General features: G+C 37.5%; 2 protein-coding genes and 1 pseudogene across 20 annotated transcripts in view; 1 reads left to right on the top strand and 2 right to left on the bottom strand.

The window, feature by feature from the left end:
- LOC149173636 (uncharacterized) overlaps nt 1–14,051 on the bottom strand; it is a 33,720-nt gene extending 19,669 nt beyond the window's left edge. The window contains exons 1-2 of the mRNA XM_089426774.1: nt 12,017–14,051; nt 11,784–11,914 (exon numbers count right to left, since the gene is read on the bottom strand). Coding sequence (XP_089282900.1) covers nt 11,784–11,914; nt 12,017–14,051 — 2,166 coding nt within the window. The remainder of the gene's footprint in view (nt 1–11,783; nt 11,915–12,016) is intronic.
- A 1,137-nt stretch (nt 14,052–15,188) lies between these two features.
- LOC149173637 (pentatricopeptide repeat-containing protein At2g03880, mitochondrial pseudogene) lies at nt 15,189–17,884 on the top strand (annotated as a pseudogene). Its single transcript, XR_016259698.1, has 2 exons — nt 15,189–17,360; nt 17,447–17,884. The product of XR_016259698.1 is annotated as a pentatricopeptide repeat-containing protein At2g03880, mitochondrial pseudogene (transcript).
- A 1,272-nt stretch (nt 17,885–19,156) lies between these two features.
- On the bottom strand, nt 19,157–23,999 carry LOC149173638 (uncharacterized protein C24B11.05-like). Of its 18 annotated transcripts, none has more exons than XR_016259148.1 (9): nt 23,306–23,757; nt 23,100–23,165; nt 22,877–22,974; nt 22,672–22,715; nt 22,264–22,351; nt 21,825–22,049; nt 21,687–21,752; nt 20,035–20,094; nt 19,157–19,512 (listed from the first exon to the last, which is right to left on the bottom strand). XR_016259148.1 is itself a non-coding variant. In XM_089424679.1 (9 exons), the coding sequence occupies exons 3-9, from the start codon at nt 23,352–23,354 to the stop codon at nt 21,173–21,175; spliced, it is 891 nt and encodes a 296-aa protein (XP_089280805.1). In that variant the 5' UTR covers nt 23,355–23,400; nt 23,570–23,675; nt 23,847–23,999; the 3' UTR covers nt 20,036–21,172. The 18 variants fall into 18 exon arrangements, 14 of the variants coding, with proteins under 14 accessions (XP_089280805.1, XP_089280802.1, XP_089280808.1 ...); XM_089424679.1 differs by lacking the exon at nt 19,157–19,512 and adding an exon at nt 23,847–23,999 and having other exon boundaries at nt 20,036–21,355; nt 21,687–22,049; nt 23,306–23,400; nt 23,570–23,675; XM_089424676.1 differs by lacking the exon at nt 19,157–19,512 and adding an exon at nt 23,847–23,960 and having other exon boundaries at nt 20,036–21,355; nt 21,687–22,049; nt 23,306–23,400; nt 23,570–23,685.
- Between the last annotated feature and the right edge of the window lie 3,788 nt (nt 24,000–27,787).

A 27,787-nucleotide genomic window follows, 5' to 3' on the forward strand; every position in this document is an offset into this window, starting at 1 on the left:
ATGGTTGCACAATTCCCAATGCAGCTCCCAAACTGATTTGGCCCTAGTGGCTCCTGGAACTTCCACGAAGAAAAAACCTCTGCAAATGACCTCAAATGGATTTGAAACCCATGCCAATGGCTTCAGAAGGTCAAAGAGACCCAAAATCAAAAAAAAATTCGTCCAAAACCGCCTTTCCTAGCCAATGTTATGGCCATTTACTCCCAACTGCCAGCTGCCCCTACAAAAACTCCAGCGAACTTTAGTTAAGTCCAGATAGGCCCGCCAATTTTGGTGCTCCTGCCAGAATCTCCGCCAAACGAACCGGGCATTAACTGGTTGTTAAAATTGCATGTGACCGAAAAATCCGGTTGGCGGTTAACATTGGATTTCGCGCCGGGCGGTGGGGGTTTAGGCCCATGATTTTGGGCGCTGGGTCGTATGGCATGGGGGCTGGCCCCATTTGGGCCCCGCCCAAATGAAGTTTAAACTTCATTAACAATTTTCTCCGCCCATATAACAAATGAAACCCTGGTGGTGCCTTGGTAAGGCGTGTTTGTTGCAGAGTATAGGTCGCGGGTTCAAAACTTCGCACTCCCAAAATTTTAACATGCGCTCCACAGAGATTCGCTGACGTCACCCAGGCCACGTGGTGGCCTCCGGGCTTGCCACATGGCAGCTTCTGATTTGCTGTCCAAAAGGAATATTCCCTAGAATATTCCCTAGAATATTCCAAGGAATATTCCATGGAATATTCTTTTTTTAATTTTTTTTTTAAAATTCAAAAATTAAGGGTTATTGGGCGATTTTGTTTTTGGCATAACTTTCTCATACGGCGACCGTTTTTCGAACCATTTGCAGCACCGGAATTAGGAAGACGAGATCTATCCGGTCGTTTAGGTTCCAATCAGTTCTGAGCACTTTCATTTTTGACCATTTTACGGCACTTGGTCCTGAGCTCCTGATCACACCTCCCAAATGAGAAGGCTTTTGGTCCCCAAAAGCTCACTGAATCTCTGAACTGAACTGTATAGCACTTGAGGAACAAAAATATCCTCTTCCGTTCAGCCAACAACTGTCACGATGCCCATCCATGGCACCTCCGCTCCAAAAGAAGTGTTGCCTCCCAAATGAGAAGGCTTTTACAAAGATGAAACACTTCATCATTTCTCCTCTTTCAATCTTGGAGATCAAATTAACTTTTTTCTAGGTCAATAATACATTACATGCATGGTTAAAACAAAGTAATCAACCCTTCAAGTTAATCACACATACATGTTTAAAATACAAGGAAATCATCATGATCCCTGTGCTCATGCATATCATTCTCATCCATGCAGTTTATCCTTCAACTTTCTATTAAGTACAATCATAAGTACAATATCCTCGATCACATGTACATGTACTTTCAAAGCTGAAATGAATATAACTTTCGCTGCAATAGAGTGAGTCTCATACTCAGCTTTTCCATCCTGCAACTTGCATTCCCTTAACAAAGAAATGCATTCAATCAAAAGTCATGCAACTTTAATTGGATAAGAATTCTAACCATTTCTTACCAATCCATTTAAAAGGCGCTTCCTTTAACTGCACATCAATATCAACATGTGTATCATCCTGACACATATCAATGATGGAAACTTCCTTCCCATTCTTGCCATACTCTTTCTCCAATTTCTTTAACTTTCGTGGAAGTATTGTTGGATTCAGAGTCCAACACCTTTCAGCAGTATGTCCCTGCTTATGGCAATAAGTGCAACACATGTTCATATTCTTGACAGCATGATTTTCATTGTTCAATGGAACTTTGGCTTCTTGCCTCCTTTCCTTCAAAAGTTTCCTGTATGTTGCCATTCTTTTCCAACATCTAGAAACACTATGGTTAAAGAAACCACAAAAAGAACATGCAATTCTTTTCCAATGCTTGTGTAGAAATTTTCCATGCTTTACATGATCAAAGGAACTATGATTGAAATCAGATTTATACCTTTGTCTTTCACCTTCATTACCTTCATGAGGAGGTGAATCAAATGAAGAAGAAGCTCCTTTTGGAACACCATCAATCCCTTCAATGGTTTTAGAGCTTTCACAATTCTCTTGTTCAAGTGCATGCTTATGCACACCTTCTTCCTGCAAAGCATGTTTCAAACTATTGCATTCCTCAAGAATACAACCTTTACAACCTTGAGATAGAGAACCTGAAATGAAACTCCTTCTAGGAACTGTTTCCATTGCCTTCATGGCTGCTTTGGAACTTTCTCCATAAGATTGTCCATAGCCAAGACCCAAATTCTTAGGCCTTACCTCAACCATTATTGGCTCAACTATACCCTGTGCATGTTTTCCCAATCCTTTTCCTTCATATCCCATTTTGGACATCAACTTGGACCCTATGCCTCTGGTATGTTTCTCAAAAGAACCAACATAAACATTCTTATAAGAATTTGAAGACAAACTAGAATTTTTTGCCTCTTCTTCAAGCTCATACTTGGCTAAGGCTTCTTTGGCAACAAGGAGTTGTGTCTCCAACTCATGCATCCTTTACAAATTCATGTTTGCAATATGAAGTTGGCCTTCCATTTCCTGCAATTGGTTAGAAAGCAACTGCTTCTCTTCCCTCATGGAATTCAACTGCTCTTGAAGTCTAGAGCTCTTTCTTTCATCCTCATACATTTCTCTCACCATATTCATCATGATGAAAAATTCTTGCTTCAAGCCTTCATCAAAGAATCTTGTGAAGGAGGACGATTTTGAGAACTCACTTATGGAAGTTGTCATTATAAAAATGAACAAAAGAGCTTCAACAAACTCAAACAACAAGTACTTTGCAGAATAATAAAGCAGTCAATCTTCAACACTGCTTAAGACACCTTTCAAGCTACACAATCAAGCTAGTGATGTCAGTCAAGCAAACCTAGTGCTCTGATACCATCTGATCTGAAAATGGAATGTACTTGTTTAAGGGTGCAAGGTATCCATTTCCCATAATTGCAAATGTGAGCTATACACTCCAAGTGACCTCTAAAAATGTGAAAACTTATTATTTCTTATACAGAGATAGACTGTAGGGGCATTCATCGGACATGTCACCTCTAAAGAGAGGATGAGTTCCAGAGGCTACCTGACCCTCTACAGGCTCTGCCTAAAGAAATAACAAAGTAAACACTTAGAAGTCTTTGACATACACATACTTGAAATTTGATGTCTTGCGGAATAAGGCAAATAAATTTCTGCAACTGAATAGGTGATTATGTGTGTATGCAAGTTATGTATATTTTCTGTTTAATATTTTATATCAGTTTTGTTTAGCATATCATCTTCAGCACATAAAGACATTAAAATGATAAAGCAATTCACCCCTTCTGGGCTACATCTGCTGGACCAAGCCTCTCCAACTAAGCTTGTCATCTTGTATTAAAAATGCTACAAAGGCTAATACAAGAATATGGGTGTCTCGAAGGACAGATCTGGCTGTAAATACAGAATCAGAAGATAGGAATTAGTTAGACATGCTATTTCCCAAACACTAAACAGTGAAATTGTACCTTCATACAGTACTTTCCCCAATTGGCCCTAATGGCCCTTTAAACTTGCATGGAGAATTTCAAGGTGAAGATGACCTCAATTGGTTCTGAAACCTCTGCCATTAGACTCAGAAGGTCGAAAATAGTAGACATAGGCTTTTGAATCACCAAAAACAGATGAACATAGCCCCCAAACAACTGAAGCACTGAAATGGCCCTAGTGGCCCTGAAAGCTTCCCTGAAGCTAAACAGTGAGAATAATGCCTCAGAAGGCAAAACGAGTTGTAGAAATGGATTCAAAATGCTGAAAACCTTCAGGAATGACCTTCGTTCCACATTCAATGGCTGCACAATTCCCAATGCAGCTCCCAAATTGATTTGGCCCTAGTGGCTCCTGGAACTTCCACGAAGCAAAAACCTCTGCAAATGACCTCCGATGGCTGTGAAACCTATGCCAATGGCTTCAGAAGGTCGAAGAGATCCAAAATCAATTTTTTTTTTTCCAAAACCACCTTTCCTAGCCAAATTTATGGCAATTTACTCCCAACTGCCAGCTGCCCCTACAAAAACTCCAGCTAACTTTAGTTAAGTCCAGATAGGCCCGCCAAATATGGTGGGCCCACCAATTTTGGCACTCCTGCCAGAATCTCCGCCAAACATACCGGGCATTAACTGGTTGTTAAAATTGCATGTGACCGAAAAATCCGGTTGGCGGTTAACATTGGATTTCGTGCCAGGCGGTGGGGGTTTAGGCCCATGATTTTGGGCGCTGGGTCATATGGCATGGGGCTGGCCCCGTTTGGGCCCCGCCCAAATGAATTTTAAACTTCATTAACAATTTTCTCTGCCCATATAACAAATGAAACCCCGGTGGTGCCTTGGTAAGGCGTGTTTGTTGCAGAGTATAGGTTGCGGGTTCAAAACTTCGCACTCCCAAAATTTTAACATGCGCTCCACAGAGATTCGTTGACGTCACCACGTGGCGGCCTCTGGGCTTGCCACGTGGCAACTTCTGATTCACTGCCCAAAAGGAATATTCCCTGAAATATTCCAAGGAATATTCCATGGAATATTCTTTTTTTAATTTTTTTTTTAAATTCAAAAATTAAGGGTTATTGGGCGATTTTGTTTTTAGCATAACTTTCTCATACGGTGACCGTTTTTCGAACCGTTTGTGGTGCCGAAATCAGGAAGACGAGCTATATCCGGTCATTCAGGTTCCAATCAGTTCTATGCACTTTCATTTTTGACCATTTTACGACACTTGGTCCTGAGCTCTTGATCATTGTGTGATTACCCAATGGAATTTTGTAAAGGTGCAATGGTGATTTCTTGTTTCACTCGAACTTGAAGAAACTCATCTTGAATGTCTTTTAAATCATAACCAACTTGATGTACTATGTCAAATTGGTCTTTCTTGCAATTAATCACTTTTCAAGATTCTCTTTCAAGTAATCAACAAGTTTGTTGAAGTCATTCACTCATTTGATCCTCACTATAATGGTTATTTAAGTCAATGAGAAATGTGCCTAATTTAATACCATATATCTTAAGTCACATGAAGCATGTGCTGGCCTTAATGATCTGATGCATCTTGAAAAAATGTCAAGGGGAGAATAATGAATACGAGAATTGAATATCAGATGTTACCAAGGAATTCCTCTAATATCTACATGCAACAAGAGAGAAAGTGTAGGAATGCCTAAGTAGGGAATAATGTGGGAAAGACTACAAGGTAATGTAGGAGGAATTCACATGAGAGGAGCTAATGCGGGAGGAGAAGTGAAGAAAAGGCCTGTTGTAACTTGCATCAATTATAAAATGGGTAAGTATAAGAAAAGGTATGATTTATATGTTATGGAAATGAGGGTACAAATTTCAAAACTGGAGATGTTGGTGCAAGATGACTTGAAGAAAAACAGGGTATGCAACCTACATACACAAAAACAACTATCTGTGGTGGATTTTCTGGGTTGTGATTAATGCAAGAGGGATAACATAGAAAAGAGTTTGACACCACACAAATGTAAAATTTATTAAATATCACAAAAAAGAAGAGAGTTGGCAATAATATAGAGTGAAAGAAGACACGTACAACTTATCAATAATTGTTAGTCAATAAGACTCTTAAACAAAAGCATTATTGAGATGAGAATGCCAAAAATTAGATAATTGAAGTGGGGTAAACCAAAAAGGAATGAAAAGTATAATGAAATAAAGAATAGAAGCATTCTCGTAATACCAAAAAATAAAAAAAATGTTTGGTTCATAATAGATCCACATATCTTCTCTAACATAATAGTGATATATTATTTTCATTCATTGTTTTGAAGCTACCAAATGATGTAATTTCTTCTTATACCTACCAGGCATAGGTATATGGTGATTAATATCACCTTGATGACTTGATAGATATCACACTCAAAATCTATTAACTATTTTGACTTATCTTTATATCACTCATTTAACCAAAGTTTTTTTTTACAATCAAGCCAATTTTTTTTTTATATTTTAAAAAATATACATAGAATACAATCATGGAGGTTTGGAATAGCTATTTGTGGACAGAAAAACATGAATGTGTTAAGAGAGAATTGGGATACCATTTTCCCATGAGAGGGAACCCACATGGTCTCTCAAATAGTTTTGAACAAAAAGTGGTAACTTAGAGACAGAAAAGTAATTTGAACATGACTAAAACAAAGAGGACAAGATAAAAATTGGGGAGACCAACAACCCATGAAAAGGAAATCAGACGCTCTCTCTAAGAGTTCAAAGCCATAATGGTGATAAAATGACACCAAAATAATGTAAACATAATTGAAAAATAAATAACATGAAAAGTTAATACTTTGAGAAAGATTATCTAGGCAATTTAGCATGCATGTTTGGGCGGTTCCTTTCCCTCATAAGTCTTGGTTTTGGTGAGATGCACTTGCTTCCTAGGAACCTTACCTTACAGAGTTTTTTCCTTCCTAGCCAATTCTTGTTGCTACAGGTAGAGGAAGGGGTTATCGTATCCTTTAGGAATCCAAGGGGAACACTCCCATTCGATGAATGCTCCCCCAGTGTATGATTTTACTTTTCTTTGTGAGGGCTCCCCTTTGGTTTTTCCCTCAACATCGAACTCGTTGGATAAGTTCATCGCTTTCCCGACTGGTTCAGGTGAGATGTGACTGTCGACCACCATTTTTCTATTGGCTTGAGGTTTTGTGTGAGCTAGACTAGGAAGTCTTTTTCCTTCATTGGAGGATTCCACTTCTTCAATCCCTGTATTCGAATTAGACAACACTAGAGGAGGGGGACGAGGGGAAAGGGAAATTCCATTTCTCTAGACATGTTTGTTAAGGCCATTTATGTGTGAACTAGAAAGGCATTGAGTTCAACAAATCTTCCTTCGGATCTCTCCCAGGCTTGTTCCTAATCAGAGAGTTGTCTGCAAAGAAAATTACGTATGAGCAGTGGCCATTCCCTATATTTAGTCTCTCCTCAACGTCCATGGAAACAATGAGGTGGTGGATATGAATAGGCATTTCCTCATCCAACTGTTCTTTTCCTTGACCATGCAGGGGAGAGAGAGGTTGGAACCCATGACCTTTGCCCCCACATCTAGCTCGACTACATCCCCTCACTAAGATGACTAGACCTATGAAATCTCTTCCACAAACCTGAAACAACCTAAGTTTGATTGCCACTCCTGACCCCCATTGACCATCCACTTGCAGAGTAGAGAGGATGAAAGAACGAATGTTGGAGTGAATGTCAGAATCCACAGTAATGGTGGAATGCATGTCATGCTCTAATCTTAATGGCCTTGTCCTCATCTAGACCTCCTTCGACTAGATGCAATGAATGTGGTTTGTGGTGAGTTCAAGGAATGGCATGCGACAACTAGCCCTCCTTGTTTCGCATGTGATTACCCAAAATCGGGGAACCAAAGTTTTTTTTAATTGTATTTAAAATAATTTATTTTTTATAAATATTTTTTGATTAGGAAAGAAAATAAATGTCTTATTATGGCCTTCACTATTCCCAACGTATATTTTTCTTTAAAAAATTTACATTAGCCTAAGTCCTGGAAGTGTGTATATTGCAATGGATATTGCATTGACTCCAAATCAGTTGTTGTGACTTATTTTTTCCTTTCCACTGGCTATAGCTTCCACCACCACACCACTACCTCTCTCCATTGCCTAAACCCATTGCTCGATCTCCCTTCTTAAGAAACTTGCTCCCCCTCTATAGCTATATATAGATATATAAGATGAATAATCTTCTTGAATCACCACCTACAAAACACTACTAACACCAAGGATTCATCCCCAAACTAGGGGAAGGGATACCAAGCAAAACCATATTAGTTTTAAGGACTCTGGACACCGCATATCTCCACAATGGTATGATATTGTCCACTTTGGGCCTAAGCCCTCATGGATTTGTTTTTGGGCTTTACCCCAAAAGGCCTCATACCAATGGAGATATTTGTCCATCCTTATATACCCATGATCCTTCCCACTTCTAATCAATGTGAGACTTTGTTCGTATACCCAACAATCCTCCCCTCGAACAAAGGACCATCGAGCCTCCCCTCGAACGATTATCCATCCGCAGGATTCTCCCCTCTCTACCAACCAGGATTCTCTGCTCCAATGCGTTGGAAGCACCCGCCTTACATGGCCAGGATTCTCTGCTCCAATGCGTTGGAAGCACCCGCCTTACATGGTAGCACCACCTGTCTCGAGAGCTTGCTCTATCCCAGGTCAACTCCTCTTCACCGTGTTGGGACCAGGACACGTCCATGAAGAATCCGGAGCACACCGCCTATTTAACCGAGCTCATCCACGGGCTTACCGGGGCTCACCATCTTTGTTCAATATTCGGAGGATTCATCTACTTGGGTAACTTCGAATTTGGCTCCGATACCACTTGTTAAGGACTCTGGACACCGCATATCTCCACAATGGTATGATATTGTCCACTTTGGGCCTAAGCCCTCATGGATTTGTTTTTGGGCTTTACCCCAAAAGGCCTCATACCAATGGAGATATTTGTCCATCCTTATATACCCATGATCCTTCCCACTTCTAATCAATGTGGGACTTTGTTCGTATACCCAACAATTAGGCAAACTAAGAGCTAAGCCATACTTGATTCATTGCAAGAGACTTAATTTTGATCGCTAGAACTATGATAAACAAGTGATAATACAATCCCGGCTTGGTCTACCTCAAAATCATCTCACCTTGATTCCCAACGTCATAAAATTGAATTAGGAAGGAGGCAAGATGGACTATTAACTTTGGAGTATCTGAAAACATTGAATAAATATAAAGTTCACTATATTCACTATAATATGGATGATTTTTTTATATTCTTCAAATACTTAAGGGTGACCTATTAAAGAAAAACCTTAACACAATAACATTTACCTATGATTAACTCTATAATTATAATTCACTTTTTTTATTTACCCATGGTTGGCTTTGTCGTATTGTTTCCATTTCTAGTGTGTTTGGATTACTTGTATAACAGCAACATAGCCAATATACGTAAGACCTTATGAGATAGATTGCCATCAAATCAGATTTGAAGTATTGGCATCATAGAAGTCAAATTTGAAGTATTTTTTTTCAGCACGAAAAAAAAAACTATATATTTATGATATATATTTTGAAACTATAAGCATACATGTCTATGATATAATGCCAGATGCATAGACTGTAGAATGGATCATACCACATCTTTGAGGATGACAAAATAATTTGGAGGATATCCAGAATACATACACGGAAACTGAGAGGAGATCAGTAGATATAGAAATCAAAGAGATTTACAAAACTGCAAAATATAACTGCAAATAAGGATGGGTATACCTTCACTGAGAGATCTGCCATGTGTGGATGTGAAAAGTAAAAATATACCAGAATTAATTACCATTCTTTAAAGCTGTATACCCTGAAAACAAAAATCCTGAATCTGGAAGATGTTGCTGTCCGCTTTGATCTGCATTCTCCATATACCTTGTGGCGAAGTTAGACCCATTTTAAATAATTGTTTTTGTTCCTGTCAATATAAAAAATAAAATAGTCCCTCCTGTTGTTCCATAACACTGCAATCCTGTTGAAATATTAGCATCATAGAAGTCAATGCATAACATAACATAACACTATGATATATATTGAAATCAAATCAGATTTGTAATATTAGCATCATAGAGATCATTAGCAATGAAAACCCAACTCAAAATGAATTGAGTTGGTTCACCCTGAACAAACAAACCATTCATACTACTAACCCGGGCAAAGATTCGAAAAGGGGCTTTGAATAAGAGTTGATTTAGTCAAATACAAAATACCAAAAAACGAATAATTGAAATCATTGGCATCTGGGATCATTTGTGCTTATTTTTTCTTCAATCTCTAAAGCAAAGCAACGAGCTTCACTGAGATTTTTTATATTGAAGAAATCACAAACATGTTCTGTATTTCTTCAATGAACTTCGACTATGTGTTTCAAGAAATCTTGAAATTAAAGGTATACACATGCACAGGCTCTCTGGAAGATGGATGAACATAGTAATGAATAATAATAATGATCGAGCAATGCGCTCGGCAAATTTTCCAACTAGCGAGATTTTCTTGGTGGGATTTGGAGTGGGAAAATTGATGTCGAAAATCTCTGCAATCCCTTGAGAACTTCATCCTGCTTTTCTCAGATAATTTGACATCAAATCTGAGAAATTCATCCTGCTTTTCTCAAACAATTTGACATAAATTCTTCTTTCAATTGCAAGTTGCCTAAATCTTATTTAATGTCAATATAGCTACAGAACCCTGACTTCTACCCCATTATTTTATGTTCCTGTTAAATTTCTGGTCATTTAGCTTGGTAGGATTCTTCTCATATTCCTTAAACCATCAATCCCCGGCGTGTCTAAAACACCCTGAAAATTTCAATGACAAATTAAAAAAAATAAAAAATAGAACTTCCATTACGTTAACATCCCATAGCAATGATAATTTTTAAAATAGCAATGATAATTTTTAAAATAGAACTTCCACTACTTTAACATCCAATATCAAATACAATTTTCATGAATGGATCATGGCTCTAATAGTTTAGGACTTTCCCATCATGGGTCTGAGAATTTAGGACTCTTTCTAATCAAAACTAACATGGCTCTGAATCATAGTATCACTAACATGGCTCTGAGTCATAGTATCACTAACATGGCTCTGAATCATAGTATCTTTAGAATCAAAATAGATTGTTGAAAAATGAAGGAATGTTTAATTTGTATAGTTAGTTTGTTGCTGCATAACTCCATACATTTCAGGGCAAAGAAGTATCACATGTTTCATAGTCTAATAATAACACTTAACTTTTTACTTTATTACTAATATATGTTGTAAGATATACAACCTCTTCAATAGGGTACGAATGTATGTATGTGCTTATGATTTTGTTCTAATCATTCCAGTTTCATGGGTATGGATGTAAACAACACTAGTTATATTGTTTAAAAAAAAAAGAAAAAAATCAACGATAATTATATTCATCAACTAGAATTTATGACATTTATTTCTATAATTTCCAAAACTAAAAAATATTTCTCTGTTTTAATCATTTAAAAGAAATACAAAACTTTTGATGTATTTAATACAAGGTGAGTGTGATGCATTCAGTTATGCATAACTTTTAATGTGTTTAATACAAGTGAGTGTGATGCATTCAGTTATACATGCAAAGGATATTGAACATAATTTTTTTTGAGAGAGAATAAGAAATTTTAGAATAATAAAAACATTTCCACATTTCCAAAACATCATTGACAATGGATCTAAATTTATTGTTCACATTTGCATACAATCAACCACATATTTATGTACAAACAAGGAAAGGGAAATAAGACTCAAATTACATCATAGTTTAGTTACATAACTACCACTTTGTTACAATAGACTAAGACGTGGAAGAACTTTGACCTTCACAAATGTTGTTCATAGTAGTACTTGTACTACCCAACAAATGTGTTAGATTTGATTGGAATTTGGGAATGGCAGTAGTGCTCAAAAAAGTGTCTTTGATGTTTTGCAACATGCATAGAATGCCCATCATAGTAGGTCGTCCTTGAGGAGATTCATTTGTGCAAAATAAGCCCACATTTATGAGTGAACTGAGACAATTGAGATCCTTATCTTCTTCACTGCATCTATTAGTCCTCCTCAATAGACCCATGTCGACTACTTCTTGTACTCGGTTTGGAAAACTACTACCCACCCATTTTTGCAAGTTCATTCCTTCAACAAACATGTCATGTGTGGGCTTCTTTCCAGTGAGCATTTCCAATAACAGTATTCCATAGCTATATACATCGCATTTTATTGTAACTTGTCCTCCCACTCCATATTCTGCATTCATAGATCCTCATCTTAAATTATTTAATTCAAAATGTTAAGCAAACATAAGAAAATCATAACATTGCTTAAGATGGTATATAGTTTAAAAAATACCTGGAGGAATGTACCCTGTAGATCCTTTGAGTGCATTTGTGGAAGTGAGAGCTCCATCTTCTTTACTTGCAAAACATATAGTAGCAATGCCAAAGTCTATTAAATATGCAGTCATATCTTCACCCAACAACATATTGTTGGGTTTCAAATCACAATGAATCACTTGCACAAAACAATGGTGATGGAGATACGCCATGCCTTGGGCGATGTCTATTGCTATATTCAACCTTTGAATCAGATTCAAACTACTTTGTTCTCGATCATCGGGATATAACCACTTTTCTAGGCTTCCATTTGGCATTAATGGAAATATCAAAGCTTTGATTTGGAGATCTGAATAACAGGTTATGACCCGAATCAAATTTCGGTGTCTAACTTTACCCAAAACTTTGCACTCTCTATCAAAACTCTTTTGAGCCCCTTCATTTCGTAGATTGAGAATCTTGACAGCCACCATTGTGCCATCATTCAAAATCCCTTTGTACACTTTGCCAAAACTACCAACTCCTAACAAGTTGGCATCACTAAATTCATTTGTTGCGATGACGAGCTCTACATAGGAGATTCTTCGATGACCCACATTTAATGTTGGACCAGTCTCTTTTTGAATATGTCTCTTGCATTTTCGTCTCCACAAGATTGCAAGAAACAAACACAATACAACAAATGCTACAACAAAAACGAGTGCAATAACTCTTTTTAGATTTAGAACACTTTCATGTTTATGAGCATAGCATGGTGGTAGATTTACCCAAGGTCCACATAGAGCAAGATTTCCCATAAATGCAGTGGCCACAATCTTTTTGAAAACTCCCTCTTTAGGGACTTCTCTTGACAACTTGTTAAAAGAAAAATTCAAGTGATGGAGCATTGTGAGATTTTCTAGCGATATGGGTATTCCACCTGACAAATTGTTGGAGGAGAGATCTAGGTCCTGAAGGCTGAGAAGTTCACTGAGGGATAGTGGAATTTGACCTTCAAGTGTGTTGCAAGAAAGATTAAGATATTCTATTTCTTGGCAACTTCCAAGTGCACTTGGAATGTAACCAGTTAATTGATTTGCAGAAACATCTATGGCTTGAAGCTTATTGAACTTTCCTAGTGCTAAAGGTACATGGCCATGTAATAAATTGTTTGACAAGTTAAAATAGAAGGCTAAATTTGCAAGGCCTACAACTTGTGGAGGTATGTGCCCAGTAAGTTTGTTGTATGATAGATCTAGCAAGAGTAAGTTCACACATTTCCCTAAATTTGCAGGGATATTTCCTGATAACTGGTTATGGTTAAGATATAAATATCTTAGCTGCTGGAGGTTGGCCACAAAATCAGGGATTCTTCCAGAGAGATTATTCTGTGAGAGATCTAAGAGCCCTAAGGTTTTTAGCTGCCCAATTTCCATTGGAATGTTTCCTTGTAAATTATTGGAATCCATATATAACCTCTCCAACTTCTGAAACATATTAACTGAAGAAGGGATTGATCCTGTAAAAAAATTAGTTCCTAAACCAAGGTACACTAAACTAGTTAGGTTTCCAATTTGTGGAGGTATTCCTCCTGCTAATTCATTGAAACTCAAGTCTAAGTAGTAGAGTTTTGTAGAGAGGTGGCCTATGGAAAACGAGAATTGCCCTGTGAGATTATTTTGGGATAAGTCTACATCTAGTAGATTGGAACAGTTACTAAGGGCAGAAAGAAGGGGGCATCTCGTGGTGCTGTCGCTAATCAGGTGATTGCCGCCTAAGTAAAGCTTCCGCAGATGTGTCAATTTACCCAACTCCATGGGCACTATTCCGCTGAGTTGGTTTCCTGATAAGGCAATCACTTGAAGCTTTGTACAATTGAAAAGGGAAGAAGGAATGCTGCCACTTAGCTGATTAGCATTCAGATTAAGAAAGCTGAGCTGGCTTAGCATACCCAATTCGGAAGGAACACTGCCGTGAAGGTTGCTCTCCCCCAATTCTAATTGTTGCAAAGAGGATATGTTTCCCAAGCAGTCCGGGATTGTTCCCACCAAATTGTTTTCTCCCAAGGTCATGGTCAGTAGCTTCGGGAGAACACATAGTTGTCGGGGAATGTTTTCTGTGAGATTGTTAAAGGAGAGAGTCAAGTTCTGCAAATTGCGGCACATACGCAGGGTGGGTGGAATGGAACCTTGGAGTTGATTCTTAGAGAGGCGGAGCATCTTTAAGTGAGAGAGGGTTCCCAATTGATGGGGAATGTGGCCGTGCAAACTGTTATTGTGAAGATCAAGTACTGTAAGAAAGGAGAGATTGGCGAGAAGGGGAGAGATTGTACCTTGTAATCCCATGCTTGAAACATTGAGGGAAACGACTCTCTGCCTGCGCCTGCTACATATGATACCCGTCCACTGGCAGAATGAAACATTTGGTTTCCAGGTGGCAGCTAATGATTGATAGGGATCATATGTGATGGCAGACTTGAAAGCAAGCAGAGCGTGTTGATCAGAAACATTGGTGAGACGAGGGAAATGGGCGATGGGTGTGGAAAAGACAAAAGGAGGATTGAGAAAGAGAATGAAAGAAAGGGTGGCGAGGAGAAGCATTCTGATAATACACATTCTGAGAAAAGTGAAGGAACGTAATAAATCTGCATTTCTGGAATGAAAATGGAGTTTGGTAGTGTAGCTATATGCAGCATAATTGCCAGAAGAATCAAATCTGTCCGATATCTTCGGGTTTGTTCGATAATTGCGGGAAGAATTCAAAAAGAGGACCTTTTTGAAGTTTGAATAAAGTGGACCGTGAGAAAAAGTAAGAAAGGCAGCCCTGGCATAAAATTAATGGAAAAATATTCTCGGAAATGCAAGACCGCACTCATATTAATTAAATCTTTCCGTCTATTTGATGTTTGAATAAATGAAGAAAGTGTTCTCAGAAATCTTTTCTACATCTTCGAGTTGGCTAAATTTCAGAAAGGAAGACCGCACTCATATTAATTAAATCTTTCCTCCGGGCTAAATTTCAAAAAGAAAGACTGCGCTCATATTAATTAAATCTTTCCGTCTAACCGAAGTTTGAATAAATGAAAAAGTATATTCAGAAATATTTTCGGCATCTTCCAGCTGGGTAAATTTAAAAAAAGGAAGACCCCCGCCCCTCATATTAATAAATATTTCCGTCTGTTTGGAGTTTGAATAAATGAGGCTGAGCCTAAAAACTAGCATTTGCACCAGATGTTGCAAAGAAAACGCCGTAAGGCATAAAGTGCGGAAATCCATTATCCATGTAGTGTGTGCATTATTCAACAAGGTGGATCTCTTTAAATTTGTTGCAAACATTTATGTTATTGCATTGCTAATTTATTTAGAATCTACTACTACCTCCTCTTCTTGGAATATTAAATTTCTTATCACCCCATGATGACAATTCCTCTAATTATTGGAATCACAATTTTTTCCACTTTAGTGGGTTTACCGTCAACCTAAAGAAACATGAATTTGAGTCACTCAACTAAAAAGAAATTGCTAAATTGCTATTTATCATGTTTTGAGTAAAAACAATTAATAACTCATATTTACAACCCTTGAAATATTTACAACCTTTTAAGTCTTGTATTTATAACTCATATTTATAACCCTTTAAAATGAAACTAACTATCTATATTTTTATTAATAATAAAAAGAATCTTCTTTATAAAACTGATACTCACATGCTACTCCTATTGAAAAGAATCAATACTCTTTGATAAGCAAGGAAAGCATTATACTCGACCTCAGGGAACTCAGTGGGCAAAATTATCAATAACTAGTTAATATTGATTTGCATCAATTTCTTTTGGTCCAACCAACAATTAAAATCCATCCCCTGCCACTACAACAATAATACACCATATATCACCTTCCCATTAAAACTGAGAATGAGTTGCAAGTAACTGTGAGAACGCGGATGCCTCATAAGCATGGAGTTAAGTTTGATCCCTGAGCTTTGCTACAATCCTCAACTGTAGAAATATTGAAATTTTTAAGAAGACTCTGGCCATTTCATAAGCTGCTGAGTTGACAGCAGAGTTTGTCTGTTGCTGAGTCCCAATCATAGAGATGTCTATATGAGTTATGTCAATGTCTAAGTAGAGCTGTTGAATATGGAATGTCGGTGTAAGTCCTCATCTATGTCCAACTTATGTCAAAGCAAGGATGCTACATAGGAACAAAGAATTGGTTAATTGGTTGTGTTAAGTTCATGTGCTGGCCTAGCAACCCTGGAACAGGGCAAACAGGTTCATGCTCAAATAATCAAAGTGGGATTGAGTCAGATGTTTTTGTGAGAAGTGCCATAGTTGATATGTATGCTAAATGTGGGAACCTAGATGATGCACGGCTATCATTTGATAAAATTTACAAACCTGACACGGTCTTATGGACCACAATTATATCAGCATATGCTCAGCATGGACATGGCAGGGAGGCATTACTACTCTTTGAAGAAATGCAACAAGCAGGCTTGACTCCAAATCACGTTACATTTCTTGGTGTTCTGGCTGCATGTAGTCATACAGGCCTAGTGGACAAAGGCTGGCACTATTTCTTATCCATGAGTCAGCATCATGGTATTAGACCAAGAGTGGAGCACTATGTCTGCATGGTAGATATTCTTGGTCGTTCAGGGCACTTGGATGAAGCAGAGGACCTTATCAACTCCATCCCTTATGAGTCTGATGCTATTCTGTGGAAGGCCTTGCTTGGTGCTTGCAGAGTCCATGGAAACCTTGATATAGGTAGACGTGCAGCAGAACACCTTTTTGATTTGGAACCTCAAAATGCAGCTTCCTATGTCTTGCTGTCAAATATTTATGCTGCTGCAGGCAAGTGGGATGATGTTGCAAAGGTGAGAAGAATGATGAAAGATAGGGAGGTAAAGAAGAATCCTGGATGTAGTTGGATTGAAATCAAGAATGTGGTGCACAAATTTATTGTAGGAGATAGATCACACCCACAGTCAGAGAGAATTTATGCAATGCTGGATCACTTGTCTAAGCGGATGAAGGAGGCAGGATATATGCCTGACATGTTGTCCGCCCTGAAAGCAGGGAAAAGTCTAGCTAAGGTTTAGCTAATGCGACACCTTCTGAAGCAAAGAACGATCCATTACCCAGCTTCTGGAGTGATGATACCAATCCTCGACCTCTCCCTTGGCTTACAGGAGTGGAAACCTTGCTCATTTCTTGTCTCTGCAATAATCCTCGTCTGGCGGGTAATTGACTCCACGAGGGTTCATCATCTCATCTTCCTCTTGCGATTGCTCTCTTGGTTGAAAGTGGTTCTTCTCCCCTTTTTGCTATGAGTTATCTAGGTCTTATGAGACCCGTCTTGTTTTCTTGTTCACAGGTGAGTGAATGGTTCTCAATCACAGTTCGAAGGTGGTTTGAAATTATCTTCCCCTAAATAACCAAGTGCTTCCTTTCTTTTTCCAGGTTGACAAATGTTCCACCAAGTCTGCGGCTTATTTATTTTTTTGTTATTAATGCATGGACCCTATTTAATTTCTACGGAAGAGTTTCTCGGAGGAGGGTTTCAGATTTAGCTATGGCTACTTCAACGACGTTTAGGTAGTTTTAACTGCTCTAATTTCTTCTTAATAGTCTAGTCAAGGAGAATGATTACTACAGTTTCCTAGCTTTTTTAGTTTAGACAATGCGATTGATATTTTCATATTGTTTTTCAATTTTCTGGATGTAATGGAACTTAGTTCTTCTTCTGCTTATACCCATACCATGACTATAAGGATTTATTTTAAATTCAGTGTGTAATGAATGACGATTTTTCTTGTTATGTTGTTATTCTATATTTTCAGAATGTCTTTCAATTTTATGTATGTAATGGAACTTAGTTCTCCTTCTACTTATACCCATACCGTGATTTCTGTGTGTAATGGAACTTAGTTCTCCTTATGCTTATACCCATACCGTGACCATAAGGATTTATTTTAAATTCAGTGTGTAGTGAATGACGATTTTCTTGCTATGTTGTTATTCTATGTTAATTATCTTGACAACCACCATGGATTTGGTTCCCTTAAACTTGCTATTTACAAGAATATGGTTTGTGATCTTTCCCGGGTAAGCAAGGGTCTAGCCTGCCTGAACTCGGTTTAACCCACAGGTATAATGTTCTACACTTTTCTTAAATGCACAGTCAGGGACTACTCTTACCGATGGCTCTTGACGGTTATCAAGTGTGAAACTGTGCAATGCCCTGTTTGGAAACAACATGAACATGGAGTATGGGATGTTAGCCACCCCATCTCAAAGCAATTCAACAATTCAAATGTTGAAGTGTTTCATGTTGCCCATTTTCTCAGAGCATGCTTTCTTTGCAATCGACAATTGAACCATTGGAAGGACATCTACATGTATAGGTTTGTTATAATGATCAAAACATGGTTTTTATGTTAGAATTTTCTTTAATCTTTGAAATTCACCTTGAATTGATTATATTTTCCAATTCTCAAGAGCTAATCTCATTCTCTGTTTGCTGATTAATGCAGAGGTGACAAAGCATTCTGCAACGTGGAATGTCATTATAAACTGATTTTGATGGGTGAACAAATGAAAAAATTAATTGCTTCTCCACCATATTCATGGAGTGATACTTGTTACGGTAGAAATATTTTCTTAAGATTAGAGGCATGAGAACTGTCCATCTGTTATATTCTATGTATTGTTTGCATCAGAGAAGCTGTTGAAAAATGCAAGGCCACAGATGATATAAAAATATATCTTTGTTTTGCTCGGACGGAAAGGGAAGCAATGGGATGGTGTGCCCTTTTTTGAACCATATCAATTTGGAATGAGCTTTCTTGTGGTAAAAAATGCATGGCCACAGATGATATAAAAATATATCTTTGTTTTGCTCAAATGGAAAGGGAAGGGATGGGATGAGGGATGGGATGGCGTGCCCTTTTCTGAACCATATCAATTTGGAATATCAATTTGGAATGAGCTCTCTTGTGGTAAAATTTGTTCTATTTTGAAATTTGATAAGAAAACTAGAACTATTGATGCTTGACATATTCTCTGAGTTTTGTTTGAGTGAATCTTATTGGTTTTAAATACAACCCCTGTTGTACTTGTTTCAATGTGATTCAGATCCAATTCACAGGAAAGATTAAAAAACACGAAGTGTGACTGCAATGCAAAATTTGCACATTATGTAATACTCCTAAAAATTCATCTGAACGATGTTTCATAAACTCATAAAATCGGTCTTAACTATGACTGATAACTGATAAGCCAGGCAGGATAAGTTATTTATTGGGGAAAGGTCATATGTTCGATCCCACAAATAAATAAAGAATGGCTCCTCTTAACACGATATAAATTGAGTACCTTGTTCAGTTTAGTGACACCCCTGCAATTAGAGAAGAGAAATGGATGAAAGGGAAAACAAAATTTGGAGATAAGCCCCCTATTTGGGAACAAGCAGCTGCAGTGTTGTTGAGTCTTTTTGGTTTCTGGATTGATCCTTTTCTGCTCCTTTTCTGCTGCATCACAGAAACAAGAACACCCACCTCAGAAGTTATATAGCTTTCTTCAACTTTCATAGTTTGTGCATGTCCATTGAAGTTGGTATTCTGCAGTGTTGTTGAGTCTTTTTGGTTTCTGGATTGATCCTTTTCTGCTGCATCACAAAAACAAGAACACCCACCTCGGAAGTTATATAGCTTTCTTCAACTTTCATAGTTTGTGCATGTCCATTGAAGTTGGTATTAGAAGTGCCGACTTGGCTCCTGATTCCAAATTCAAAATAGAATAGATTGAGCTTTCATATAACACAGAAACGTAACCATGAATTTGTGCAAATTACACTTATTTATGAAGAAACCATGAAAACTTAGTATTTTCATTCAAAACAACATTAAAAAACTATATAAGTGTGAATGCAATTGTTGAATTTTGATTAATATCATGTGCTACTACTTTAAATGTTAATGAAATAACCTTTCCTATGTAGAAGGCAGAGTGATTACTATCTACTCTTAGGGCTACCGCTTGTTGACTACCTGGCCCTGCTGCATTTTCGAATGTTATATCCCGTGCTAAGAAGCCATCAGCATTTACAGCTGCAATTGTGAAAACAAATAAATTAGCAATCCTCAACATCTAAAACAAGATTTAGTGGGATCGAGGAATATGGATTGATTGAATTTTCCTTTGATAAGAGTTCAAAACCAAAGAACGATGGTAATTGTAAGTATTAAATTCCGTCTTTGTTTAGAAATAGCATACACATATTTATCTAGTTATCAGAATAAACAGAGGATCCGATTTTAGCATATGCCCATTGAAATTTCTCAAACTTACAAACCCCAATGCATGTTGAAAGACATTACACCTATCATATGAAAGGGTTCCAAATATCTTATTCTTAAAATGTAAATTGATAATTAATTTTTTTGCTGCTTTAATAGGATGAAAGAAGTGCAGAATCTGCAAAAATAAATGTTATTGCTCTCTTCTTCTCAGCAACCTACAATCTGAAGAAAAGCATTATTGCTTCCCTTGCAAATGACGGATTGCATTCCAAGCACTGCTGGATTTTGATTTTGATTGTTTCCTTCTCCTCTCATTTGTATTTTGTTGATGCTTTCTAGATCAGCATTTCTTTGCAAGGGAAAGGGAATTAATCTGGGTTGAACTCAAGTAGAAAATTTCTCTCTCATTAATTGGATGGTCATTTTCACAATTGATTGTCTCCAAAGAAGTCTTGTCAGCCAAATCTCTACCTTTCCTCAGGCTTTTAAGTTTAACCAGCATGCAGGCCCTCAGTGTTGTGGTTTGGCATTTTTATCCAATAGTTCTTAGCAACATGGCAGAAAGGGCACACTTTATGTCCATGCAGAAGGAATTGGAAGCAATGGTAGTGGATTCCTTGGCCACAGAACTGAACAAGCGTTTAAAGCCCTTTGGGTTCTGCAAGAAGACCCATAAAAATCTGCAAATGTATCAAAGAGAATTGCTTCCTAGATCATACTTGTACAATAAGTGATCATAGTAGAAGGTCATTTGATTGTGAAACCGTTGTGGGATTCAATCCAAGTGACCTGAATGTAGAAATTAACAAACTCTACAAGCTTATTTAAATGTGAATATTTTATCATTTTCCATTCAATGATAAATTTTTTCAGAATGTTTGGCTAGTTAACCCTCAATAGGAGTTTCTTCAATGGAATTCACATTAACAATTGAAAAGTCAAAGTTGTCATCTCTATCATGGCCCATGTATTTGGTTGTCTCCTTCCAAATTTCAGGAATTGCCTCCCTCACATTATGAATACTTTCTAGGGAATAATCAGCTTCCTCAGATTTTACAGAGCTGCCCACCTTCCCAAACAACATACCAAATTAAGTAAGAAACCAATAAATATCAAGCCACCAAGAATGATAATCTAGACTTTCAAGTAATCTTTTTACTTCTCTCAGATTCAAAAGAAATTTGACTACGAACAGGAGTTTTCGAGTCCAATGGTCAAAACTATTAAAACAATTTTCACAATTTACAACACAGAACTCTCTTTCCCCCACTATTTTTCTGTAACGAATAAATTCCATCTTAAACCTTTCCCACTATGTCACAAAGAATTATAAAGTTTCCTGCAATTTGATAAAATTATGACATGTACTAGTAATTTCTGAGGGTCATTTGAGGGCTTACCAGAACTGTATTAAGGCCTGTTGCTTTTGCTCCTGCTATGTTTCGGACATTGTCATCAAAGAAGAGCTGCAGAAGAGTTCGAAGAAGGATCACTGTAAAAATATGTAAACAAATTAAAGACAAACGCTGGAAACTTACTGTTCTTGGTGGATCTGCATTTGCAATTGTGAGTGCACGCTTCATGGCTTCAATTGAGGGCTTGATAAAAACAGGAGAAGTATTGGGTTTGCATTCATCAGTTTGTTGATTAAAAGGATAAGCCATATTAAGGCTCTCAAAACATATGACATCCTCAAAACAGTCTTCCAAGCCTAGTCTTTTTAGGACTTTACATGCATGAGTCTTATCTGAATTTGTAAATATCTGCACATAAGATATCTCTAAACAATAGTTATGGTTGCATTCATTTCATTTTATTCTTAGAGAAATAATGCCAACTATTGTATTTTTCATGATCTCTTTCAACTATCCACAGGGGAAGCAACCTTATAGAATTGTGTTTGTGCTTGTAAGGCTTTAAATTCTATTGAAGTTGACCTAAAAATTGAATTTATGCAACTCATTACCAAATACTTACCAATTTCCTTTGAGGCATGCTCATCAAAACGCTTCTCAGTGCAGGGTCTGGTTCAATGACTTCATATGGCAAGTTCCCATGCACAAATCTAGAAATTATGAAAATTACACATGTATAAGATTTTCCTTTTGATAAAATGCCAATAAAGCATATGCACCTAGCCAGATAAATTTCAATTATCTCAGGGGAGAAATAGAGGTGAATCTCCTCACTAAGCCATGATGCTTAGTGATACAATTTAAGCATGAATGTCATGGAAAATTAAATACAAAAGCTGAAAAGCTATTTCTATTTTTCTGAAATAGGTCTCTCACAGCACTCTATATTGATTTTCTTTTTTGCTCATTGTAGGAAAGGAAAAATGTGACAGAAACAATCATTCACAGCACAAACAAAATAGAATTGCACCTGTGATATTCATCTGCATCAACCTCATAACCCAGTTTCTGCAACTTTAAACAACAGTTATTAGTCACAGTCAAACAGCCTAAATCCTCCAAGCAATGATACCTCTGTTCTGCTCTATGAAGTTGTCACATGGTGATGCTTAAAGGGGAGTGAATAAGAATTGATTTTTTCTTGCAGATTGAATATGGAAGGCGGGAAATCTTACTCTCAGCCCAGCCAGAGTGCTCCCATTGGTTTTATAAAATTCTGTACGGAGGCTGGAAACAATTTCTCTGCTGAATCTGAAAACTTGTGCAAGAAACTCTGGAACAACATTAATCAAATCCATGAAACAACACCCAGGGAGAAAAAACTAATTGAATTCTAATAGAGGAAGGAAAAAATAATCTGTATGTAAAACTTAATACGGGACATAATTCACAGCACACCATCAATATTCTTGCGGCAGGCTGTGGCAATGCCTGTACTGGAAGGATACAGAGTATCATCCAAATCTGTGACAAAAATAAAACAGAGCATCAAAATAACTTTGGAATTTCTGGCAAAATGTTCATGATAAATGCAATTAAAGATATGCGAAAAGTTCAAATTGAAACAGAATCCAGGATTTCTTCTGAATTCATGCCAAAAGTACCGAAGAGCAGACAATCGAATTGAGTTGTTGATTGTTCCATCATATTCATATCACAGAATTCGCAATTACAGAGGCAATGGATATTTGCACTGAGCCTACGAAAACCACATTGAATATGCAAAGAAGTTATAGATATATATATAGAGAGAATTCAAGTTGCAGGCATGGTTGGTCGGAGGCTACGCGGTGAAGGAATCGACGTGGAATCCTGCAACTAGATTCATGTGAAATGAAGGTGTCACACTGAAATACAAACGCATTTACCATTTGGAGATTTTCAGTAGGATTGTGTACAGGGTTTTGTTCTTCAAGCAGCATTAGAAGCTTCTCTATTTCGTTCCTTTTAGCCACTGGAACGCCGAAAACACCCCTGTTCAGGCCTTGCATTGACATTCACAAAACCCAAACGGGCAATCAGCAATTTACTTTCAGAAAAGGCTTAAATCCTTCAGCTTCGAATTACTGTTATCATCCAAAATGCAATAAGGACCCCAAATTCAATAACAGAAAGCATAACATACCCATGTAAGAATAAGCTAACCTTGTAAGGAATTTTTTAGGGCTATTTTTAGTTGATCAGTGCTCCCAACCTCTGGAGTCTCCCTGGAAAGCTCTGTTCCTGCACTCGCATTCAAAGACCTGATCTGCTGCACATCGCATCTGATGGCGCCGCCTTTGATGGCATGATCCAGCAGCCTATGATCCAGTGGAATAATTACCTAGAGGAAAAATACGAAGACCGGCAAGAACAGGGAGCCTGAAACCAAATCCAGAGCGATGAAACCAAATCCAGAGCGAGGGCAAGCGTTTGATCTGAGGTACAAACCCTGCTGCCCGGATGAAACTATTCGATGAAACGCCCAAACCGTTTGGGCAACTCCGATCAACGGCTGAAATGATTGCAATCGTCTAACATATAATCCTGTGGCTTACAAGATGACAGGTAGGCAGAGAGGGGAGTTGATCTCAGAGGGAAACGCCTTACGGCGTAAATATCCTGAAAGTAATACGCCATTTTGAAAAAATAAAAATAAAATATTGATGGCTCTCTTCAGTGGGGTAAGAATTAGTGAGCAAAAAGCCCGCACTTAATTGCTTATCTTTTTTTGCTAACTTACTTCTAGAATACTTACTTCGACCTCTTTTTCACTTCTAGTCTTTTCCAATTGAGTTCTTAACTCAATGATTTCTTTTTTAAACTCGTTTCCTTCTTCTTTGAATACTAGAAGAGTTTCCTCATATCATTTGTTTGACTTTTCAAGATCATATTTTAGAGAAATGAGTTTTGCTTCAAGTCCTTTACTTCTTTCTATAAGTTCCTTGGATGTTGTATATTTTTCATTCACTTCGTTTCTTAATGATGTTACTTCATCCTGAAACCTTTGACATTGATCTTCCTTTTCCTTGTACGTTTTCCTTATTTTGTTTTCATCTTTCAACTGAGTCTTTAACCTGGTAATCTCTTCTTTGTAGGTACAATCCCTTTTATCAAATATTTGTTTCCATCTTGCAACCGAGTCTTTAACCTGGTAATCTCTTCTTTGTAGGTACAATCCTTTTTATCAAATAGATTTTGTTGATCTCTGATTCTATGTCTGGGCCTTTTAACCTCTACTTCTAGGGCCATTAGATTACTTTCACTTTTACCCATAAGATAGAATTCATTTGATTCACTGTCATATTCACTATCTTCAATATTCCTTCTTTTGCTTTCATTCTTGATCAATACAAATCAATGTGCTTCTCAATCTAAATATTTGATTCCATCTATCTGTGCACATGATATAAAATATTCACTTTCATAGTTTCTAATGTAGCTTTTGCTATCATCTATCACATAATCGCTTCAAAAGATATAAAAGCCTCCTAGAGAGAGCCTTTGGGTTGATATGAGACCAGTGGCTAGGGCATGAGAGAGGAGTGCTTTTGAATATTATCAGAGGGACTTCTGTTTCACCCCATATGTAACTTAGTTTGAAAATAAATAATTAAGGGGCTTGGTTCAATAGTCCTTCATAAGGTAAACTCAAGAAAACACATATCTCTAAACACTCAGGGGGTAAATATGGCTAATCTCAATGAGGATTATCTTGGTTCTAGTGGCCAACACACAACAATAGGTAGCTTAAAATTGTTGTTGTAGTATAGGTAGACAAGAGGAAGGAAAGGAGGGGAATTGATGCAAAGGGCTAGACATAACAAAAAATCATAAGTAACAATATCCAACAGAAATATGGAAGAGTGAGGAGATGAAAATGCAGAAACAGCGGAGCGCGAATTAAGGCCTCAAACTCTATGCTTCATGAATACATTTTTCACCAAATAACATTAAGTAAATGTATGCACATTACAGGTACTGTAGGCTATTACATAACACAAGTAAATATGTAGTTAACACAGGTACTATTACTACTTAGCAGAAAATATACAACCATGAATGAGAGTGAAGCCAACAAATTCATTACACTATTTCAGAGGAAGAAAAACATACGTGAAGTGACATGCAAAGGATAAAACATACTGCACATTCTTCTGATAGGAATCAACAAAACAGTTTCATTAACCTTCAAGAGGGAGTCCAAAACACCAATACAATACATTTAGCAATTGTATAGCTCAAGTCCCTCATGAAGAAGAAACTTGAACCAAATTGGAACCACCAAATTCTAGCTTCTTCGATGCAGAATTCTGGAGCCTGTGTTAAGTCTTTCTTCCCTTTTTTTTATAAGGAGAGGGAGAACTTGAAAAATTGTTACCTAATATCTCAGCTTGAGCTTCATTTGTCTGATCGACTAGCTGTCTTGCCGTCTGAAGGCTCTATTGTCTAAATGGTTTCCTCAATTATCGCTAACAAGCATATTGTCCACCTCCTCCACACAGTGGCAAAAATCAGTGGCCCACACAGACAAATGCATGGCTTCATCCTGGAGAAGTTGGGTGGTATGAATACAGATGTTCCTCACACGCAAAAAAAGTATGAGAAGATGCATGAGTCAAAGAAAGAAGATGTATCAACATGTCGTATAGATAGAACAACATGAAGAGGTACAATGTGTAATTAGGCTTGGCCAGTATCACACTTAGGGAAAATATGTGTAATCTTGTTGAGGGAGAAGAATGAGCTTGATTAGTGTCAAGGGGATTTCTTCAAGTTAGTAGCCATCGAATGCCTTAGAAATGTTTGGCACAATTGCCATCAATGCCAAAGGGGGAGATTGTTGGAAAAAATGTAGGCCTTGGAGAATCTTTGACAAAATGTTGTCCTTAGAGATTGTTGGAAAGATTGATGGACATAATGTTCTCATTGATGTCAACTATTTCACTATTGACAAGTATGAATTCATTTAAGTCAGCATCAGTTGGATGGTAGTTAAGGTATTTAGTTGAGAACCATCACAGTAATAGGATATGGTGAAGAATTCCTAAAACTTATGCCTACGGTTGATGAAGGTATGTTGTAGAGGTCACTTTGTTAAAGAAAATTTTGTTGTAGAGGTCACTTTGTTAAAGAAAATTTTGTGTGTAGAAACCCAAGTTAGGTGCCCCCACAAAGTGCATGGATGGATAATCCTTAAAGAGACTTTTCCAATGGTATATTACACTTAAGAAAGATCCTAAGAGTTGTAGATATAGTGTGTTTTGAAGTTAGGTGGTTAGCTTTAATGTTGAAGTTCGGAGGTCTGGGCCCCTTACGAAGAAAATAGGTTGTTTATGGCTAAAGTGTCGAACTTAAAACAATTTGGACTGATATGGATGTTCAGGCCAGGTAAGTTGTTCAAGGATGTAGGTTCAAAATGTTCCCAAACTCAAACTCATTTTCAAATTTCATGTGCTTTGTCCACAGATAAAGTGTCGAACTTTGAATAGTTCAGACTCATTTTGATGTTCTGGCGAGGTAAGTTGTTCAAGGATGCAGGTGTAGAAGAGTCCTAAATCAAAACTCATGGTCAGAGTTCATGTGTTGGTGAAGTTCCAGAGTATGATGGGAATTCATCTCCGAAGGGTTGTTTTAAAGGAAACATAAGAAAAGAACTCAGACCCAGTCTTTCCTCTCTATAAAGTTTTGATGACATGGCATGATAATGTGGTTATTAAAGTACGTATAGTTGCTGCCAAATAGACCGAGGTGATGACATGGCATGTTGGAGAAGTGACACATGGAAGGAAAATCTGGAGTCTTTGGATGGAAAAGTGGGCAAAATCCATTTGACATGTGGCATCATTCAGATGTCGCAATGTGGCATGATGACATCACCATGACATGAGAAGTGTTGTTAGAAAATGATGTGGCATAGTGTTTGGATTTGAGTTAGCGGATCAAGTTTTTCGAAGATTTCCTTTGTTTTATAATTTCTAACATTATACTAAATCCCAGATTGTGGGACCCGTAACAAGCGTTAGTTCGAGACTTCATCATTTAGGTGATTTTATCGAGCATAACAACAAAAAGTTCCAAACCTGAACTCAAGCATAAGCACATCA

This window comes from Pinus tabuliformis, chromosome 4_2 (assembly GCF_031772625.1).
Source record: "Pinus tabuliformis cultivar Carrire ecotype Pingquan chromosome 4_2, CPIR1, whole genome shotgun sequence".
Classification (NCBI taxonomy): Eukaryota; Viridiplantae; Streptophyta; class Pinopsida; order Pinales; family Pinaceae; genus Pinus; species Pinus tabuliformis.

Excerpts from the sequence above, each read along its gene's own strand:
- LOC149173638 (XM_089424679.1), bottom strand. The coding sequence starts at position 23,354 with ATGAATATGATGGAACAATCAACAACTCAATTCGATTGTCTGCTCTTC. Across the intron at positions 22,716-22,876 it reads GCACTCTGGCTGGGCTGAGA|TTGCAGAAACTGGGTTATGA; the intron begins GTAAGATTTCCC and ends TGTTGTTTAAAG. Across the intron at positions 22,050-22,263 it reads GCATGCCTCAAAGGAAATTG|ATATTTACAAATTCAGATAA; the intron begins GTAAGTATTTGG and ends TCTTATGTGCAG.